Source organism: Jaculus jaculus, chromosome 6, assembly GCF_020740685.1.
Source record: "Jaculus jaculus isolate mJacJac1 chromosome 6, mJacJac1.mat.Y.cur, whole genome shotgun sequence".
NCBI lineage: Eukaryota > Metazoa > Chordata > Mammalia > Rodentia > Dipodidae > Jaculus > Jaculus jaculus.
This window is the reverse complement of record NC_059107.1, coordinates 166,165,316-166,171,841: the sequence shown is the minus strand read 5'-3', so window position 1 is coordinate 166,171,841 and position 6,526 is coordinate 166,165,316. Positions and strand designations below refer to the sequence as shown.

The 6,526-nt window shown below is 52.7% G+C and overlaps 1 protein-coding gene across 1 annotated transcript; it reads left to right on the top strand.

Moving 5' to 3' along the window:
* The first annotated feature begins 375 nt into the window (after nt 1-375).
* Nucleotides 376-963, top strand: LOC123461560 (putative uncharacterized protein MGC34800). The gene has a single exon (XM_045152274.1). The coding sequence runs from the start codon at nt 376-378 to the stop codon at nt 961-963; it is 588 nt and encodes a 195-aa protein (XP_045008209.1).
* Nucleotides 964-6,526: the final 5,563 nt, after the last annotated feature.

The window sequence follows — 6,526 nt, the reverse complement described above, 5'->3', positions numbered from 1 at the left end:
CGTGTAAAAAGTTTCCTCTCACAAGACAATTCTGGCTGGTATGGAATGAGCACTGTCTGAAACCTGACGTATTCATGGCAGTTTAAAAAGCTGACCCAAATCCTTCCCTAGTCTCTTAATTTTATTATCACGATACACCGGAGGGTTAGGGGATGATCATCAAAAATTTCCCAGTACAAAGTTAAATGGATGCCTTTGCATTACTAGACTGGCCTTATAAACCTTGGGTGGCTTTAAAAGAAAACAAAACCTATGCACTTAATGTGACCCTAGAAAACTTCAAAACAAATAACTTCCCTTTTTACAAACAGCAGGGCAGCAAGCCCAAGGCTCCTCCAGAGGCTGAGCGCGCGGGGACTCGCTCCAGGGAAGTGCATGAGCCTCGTGAGAACCACCCCAGCCGGAGCGCGGACCGGCAGGGTGGCCGGTGGCGGCGAGAGGGATGCACCCAGGACAAAAGGAGCAAACGCGAGGGCAGGTACCGCGACGGGGGGACTCGTCGTGGGACGAAGACGTGCGGCGCAAGTGTGTGCGCGTGAGGCCACGGGTCAGACGCACAGCACTCGGCGGAGCCGGCCGCCGCAGGCGTGTGACATGGACCCGGGTCCCCGCCGCCCGGGACGCCCAGCCAGGCTGCCGGAGCCCCTTCCCGGACGCCTGCACACCAGCCATCGCCGGCCGGCACCGGGTGCCCGAGGGGAGAGCCGGCGGGGCGGCCCGCGGCGGCCCCTCTCCGCGCTCTCGGACAGCTGTCAGCCGGCCGGGGCTCGGGCACACTCCGGACGCCGCCTGGGGCCGGGCCCGCCGCCCGCGCGGACAATGGCGCGGTCCCCGACCCCGGCGCGGCACCGGCCGTCGGCGGACGCGGCCGAGGCGTCCCGCGCGCACTCACCTGGGGCGTCGGCTCGGCGCAGCGCGGGCCCGCGGGCTGCGGACGACGCGGCGGGTGCGCCCATTCATTAGCCGCTTTGTCTGCCCCGCCGCCCCGGCCCCGCCGCCTGCGACGCCGGACGCTGCGCCCCTCCCAGGGCCCCGTGCGGCTCGGGGGCGGGGGCCGGGCCGGGCCGGGACCGCCGCGCGCAGGCGCAGGCGCAGTGCTCGCGCTCCAGCCCCGCCCAGCTCTGGCTGCGAGGAAGGCCGGCGCAGCGGACGGGGCGGACCCGGGAAGATTACGCATGCGTACTCGTACGCCTTCGCCACGCCCCGTCAGGCTGTCAGACCGGTGCACGCAAGTGCAGGCCTGCGCGCTCGCCCCATCGCTCAGCCGGGTCGTCAAACTACGCAAGCGCAGGTCCGCGCGCCTATCGGGGGGAGGGGGGAAAGGGAGGGGCTCGTTCTCAGACCACGCAGGCGCAGTTCCGGCTGCGGGTGGCAAAGCGGGTCGAGCTTTAGGTCAGCGCGCGGGTGCGGGACGGTTGGTCGTCGGTCGCGCGCGCGCTCGGTGGCTGGCGGCGGGTTTCCGGGCGTGTGGTCGGGACGGCCCGGGCCGTGGCGCGGCGCGCGTGTCCGGCCTTCTGGCCGGGTGGGCTCGTCCCACTACTCTGGCGCCGCGGCCCGTCTCGGGCGTTGCCTTGAGCTCCCGGCAGCCGGTGCACTGCAGGCCACAGGCGGCAGGTGCTGGCCGCGGAATGAGAACTTTTGATGAGAACATCCCTAATTCAAATTCCTGTGCCAACCAAGTAAGTTCTCCAGGTGGAATTTGGCCCGGAAGTCCCACTCTTAATGACGCAGTGTAGACCTCAGCTAGTTGTTACAGGAAAATGAAATTTGTACACTTTGAGTCTTAACTGTGATTATTAGAAGTCGTCTATTCAACAGCTGCAGATCGGGTTCAGGAAGTTCGTTAGGGTGTGTCACCTCCGGTAGTCCTCCCAAGGATCCTCCCCCTGTACCCCAATCTTGGTCGAGCTGCCCTTCTCTCCCACTCAACCTGCTCCAGACCCAGTAACCTGGCTATACCAACTCTTAATGTTCTGCTCTTTCTCTTTCTCTTTTCTCTTCTTTTCTTTTCTTTTCTTCTCCTTTCTTTCTTTCTTTCTTTCTTTCTTTCTTTCTTCTTTCTTTCACTATCCTGAGCAACAACAACAAAAAGAATTCTACTTAAAAAAAATATTTTAGGGCTGAGAGATAGCTTAACACTTAGGCGTTTTCTGCAAACCCAAAGGACCTTGAATCAATTCCCCAGGACCCATGTAAGCCAGGTGCAAAAGGTGGTACATGCTTCTGGAGTTCCTTTGCGGTGACTGGAAGCTCTGGCACGCTTATTCTCTCTCCCTTTCTCTTTCTGTCCTCTCAAATAAAAATATTTTTAAAAATATTTATTTGAGAGAGTAAGAGGCCAAAGGAGAGAATGGCTATGCCAGCGCCTCTAGCCACTGCAAAGATGTGTGGGCCACTGAGTGCATCTGGCTTATGTGGGTACTAGGGAATTGAACCCGGGTCCTGGGTCCTTAATATTCTTAATCGCTGGCCATCTCTCCATCTCCCCCATTAAAAAATTATTTATTTGTTTGAGATAAAGACGGATAGAGAGCTTTTCTCCTTTTAAAGCCAAGCATGGTGGCATATGCCTTTAGTCCCAGCACTCAGGAGGCTGAGGTAGGAGGATCACCATAAGTTGGAAGCCACCCTGAGACTACAGAGTGAATTCCAGGACAGCCTGGACTAGAATGAGACCCTACCTCGAAAAACAAAAAACAAAAAAGGGCTGGAGAGATGGTTTATCAGTTAAGGGGCTTGCCTGCAATGCCTAAGGACCCAGGTTGGATTCCCCAGAACCCAGGTAAAGCCAGATGCGCATGGTGGTGCATGCATCAGGAATTTGTTTGCAGTGGCTAGAGGCCCTGGTGCACCCATTCTCTCTCTACCTCTCTGTCTTGCTGTAATAAACAAAAATAAAATATTGGGCCAGGCACGGTGGCACACACTTTTAAAAAATGGTCCAACATGGGTTCAATGCCCCAGGACCTGCGTTAGCCAGATGCACAAGGGGCCTTAGGCACATAGTGGCTGGAGGCCCTGGCATGCCCATTCTCTCTCCCTTTTCCTCTGTCAAATAAATAAAATAATTAAACATTTTAAAAAATGGTCCAAGGCCGGGTGTGGTGGCGCATGCCTTTAATCCCAGCACTTGGGAGGCAAAGGTAGGAGGATCTCTGTGAGTTGGAGGCTACCCTGAGACTACAAAGTGTATTCCAGGTCAGTCTGAACTAAAGTGAGACCCTACCTCCAAAAACAGACAAACAAACAAAAAGTCCATGGCTAGAGAGATGGCTTAGTGGTTAAGGTACTTGCCTGTGAAGTTTAGGGACATGAGGTTGAATTCCCTAGTACCCATGTAAACCAGAGGCACAAGATGGCACATGCTTCTGGAGTTCATTTGCAGTGGCTAGAAGCCCTGTTGCTCCCATTCTCTTATCTTCCTATTCCTTCCCCCCCACCTCTTTCCCACTCCCTCACTCTCAAGTAAATAAATATTTTTTTAAAAAAAATGGTCGGACGTGGTGGTACACACCTTTAATCCCAGCACTTGGGAGGCAGAGGTAGGAGGATCTCATGAGTTTGAAGCCACTCTGAGACTACATAGTGAATTCCATGTCAGCCTGGACTAAAGTGATACACTACCTTAAAAAAACAAAGAAAAAAGAAAAAAAAAGTGGTTTGAGAAGGATGAAAGTAGTTTAGCTTGCACAATACCTTGCATTCTGCCAATTTTGCAAAATAAAAATAGTTCATGACAAAACAAGTAGTTTATAACACTTGAAAATTAAATGAGCCAGGTGTGGTGATACACGCTTTTAATCCCAGCATTTAGGAGGCAAAGGTAAGAGGATTGCTGTGAATTCAAGGCCATCCTGAGAATATGTAGTGAATTCCAGGTCAGCCTGGACTAGCGCAAAACCCTACCTTGAAAAACCAAAAACATTAAATGCAGTCCCTATGTCATTTTGCAACACAAAATTTCACTCTTGCATTCACTGTCTACGGGTGCTCTGGCCTAACAGGTCAAAATTGACCTGAGAGGCTGGGAACATTTATGGTCTGGGCCCTTTACAGAAAATGTTTTCTGGATTGAGGGTATAGCAGCTCAAGGGCAGAGTACTTGCATAGCATGTGCAAGACCCAGCCCCACACAAAACAAAACCAAAACAGAAAGTCACATTGTGCTAACAGCTCAATGGCCAATCTACTGGTACTCATAGGGGCTAGATCATTGAGAGAGAAAGGCAGGCCTCCATCATCTTGCACCTGCATCCCTGACTTCCTTGATAACCTACCTCAGGTCTTTTGCACTGGCTAGGTTGCTACCTGGAATCTCTTCCCCAAATATTTGATAGTTTCATGTCCCTCCCCAGATGTTTAACCAAATGTCACTGCATTGGGAACAGTCTCCCCCCGGCATTCTGTACAGGATAGCACTTAGCTCTTCTAGTCACCCCCACTCCAGGGGTCCTCTTCCTTTGAATGCAGGAGGGCAGGATGTTTGGTGGCTCTTGACCCTGTGACAAGCATGCCTGCCCTGGTGATGTGGAATAGGTTGGTGGAGCCCCATAGCTACCTACCACAGAGTGGAGATTCCAGAGCCAGAGACCAACAACTTACTAGAAGGATACACTGAGTGCTTCCCTGGGGAGGGCAAACTGACATGTCACCCCTGCCCTTCTCAATGGCAGATGCACCCAATGTGGCTTATCACCTGGCTCCTCACAGGAAGAATCTTGTTTCTCATGGAAGGATGACAATATAACTTCATGTCCAAATGGGACACTTTGGAGCAGAACCCAGCAGAAATGGACAGCAGCAGCAGGGTGACCTATTAGACTAACATAGTATCCAAGAGGTGATACTTTTCCTTTTACCTGGATCAAAATATATAGTCTGGGGACCTGACACTTTCCCCAAGAAGACGGAAAGAAGCTACTAGGATAGCTGGCGGCAGTGTGTGGATGGGCCACCAGTCAGCATGGAGAGGAGGGGCCTCGCCCTGCCTCTCTGTCATCAACTCTGGTTGACCTGCAGCATCCTCTAATCTGAAGTTTGGGGTCACTGTGGCCCGTAGAATATTATGCCCTATCCTTGTCTTCCCAAATTGTCATTTGGGGTGAGTTTCTTCTGTGATTTAGATTATGAAGCCAGCTTGGGTTTGGGAAGTTAATGTCACAGGTAGAAGCAGCTTGATCACTCTGAAGAGGCTGCTAGTCACTTGGGGTAGTTTGCATCTCTCTATGCCAAACCTGGTGAGGCCTGATGGGAGGATGGCTTGGCCACAGGGCCCTGCACCTGCTGAACACCTAGGATAGCTCCACTAGCAAGTGGAGCCTAACCTTTGGTTTAGGACCTTGAGCCTGATGGGCCTCTGTCATCTCCCTGCCTACCTTACAAGACAGCTAGACTGCTGGGTGGACAGAGAATATGAATGAGAATGAAAGTGTGTGAGAGAGTTGGGAGGTAGAAAGTTCTATGGCAGGCTGGTTGGGAAAGACTAAGCAGTCCTGGCTGGAGGTTCTAAGGGTGCTTTAGGGTAAGAAGAGGGCTCTCCCCATTCAGCCATCTCATCATGTTTGTCCCCTCATGCATATCATCCTATGCAGAAGGGAAAGGGAATTAACCTGTGATCGTACAGCCCTAAGTACAAAGCTATGTTCATGTGGGGGTTCAGAAGCCCACTCTCTGGTCCTGGAAGAACGTTTTAGATATGGATCCTTGAGGCATAAAACTAAGGGCTGAAACTAGAACAGAGTGACACAGTGAGAAGGGAGTGTGCACACTTGCCCCAGGTCTCTGGGTTCAGATCAGGATCTCAGATGTTTGGGGCCAGGAAGGAGATTGGAAGGGGACACCATCAGCTCATCTGACCTCCTTCATCCTACAGCACCTGCCTGTCCAAACTCCACCTGAGGATGGCCCTTCAGGGTCCAACCAGGATTTTCCCCAGCCCTCCTAGCCCTGAGACAGAGAAGGGTGGTAGCAGAGGCCAATGGGGCTGCCTGCTTTTTGGGCAGGGAGCAGGCCCCCCTGCCTCTAGGATTGCTGAGGGCTGGGATATTCTCAGGGTTTGAGTAGCTGGAGCACAGGTAACCCTACTTGGCCTGCAGACTCCTTAAAACATGTCCATTAGGGTAACTCTACAAGTGGGTGCAACTCCCACAGCTGCAGGACATTGACTACACCATGAGACCAGTGCTGACTATAATGAATTGGAAAGCTCCATCCCCAAGACCACACCAGTCAAAAGACTATTGATGACAAAGTTTTTTTGTAATCCCACCTGACTTGTATTTGTGGTGCTGGAGTGGGGCAGAGGACTTGGCAGAGAGGAAGTGAGTGTGGCTGCAGACAGAGTGTTTGCCCTTTAAGAGTGACAGCCAATGGAAGAAGGGCACACCTGAAACTGAATTATTGGGAGGTCTGCTATTCTCACACCATTTCCTGAAAGGCTGCAGCCTCTGCGCAGGGACCTCCTTGGCCCTGTGAATCCTAGAGGAAGAGTCCACCAGTGACCTCCCACCAACCTTCACACCCCAGG

Excerpts from the sequence above, each read along its gene's own strand:
- LOC123461560 (XM_045152274.1), top strand. The coding sequence starts at position 376 with ATGAGCCTCGTGAGAACCACCCCAGCCGGAGCGCGGACCGGCAGGGTG.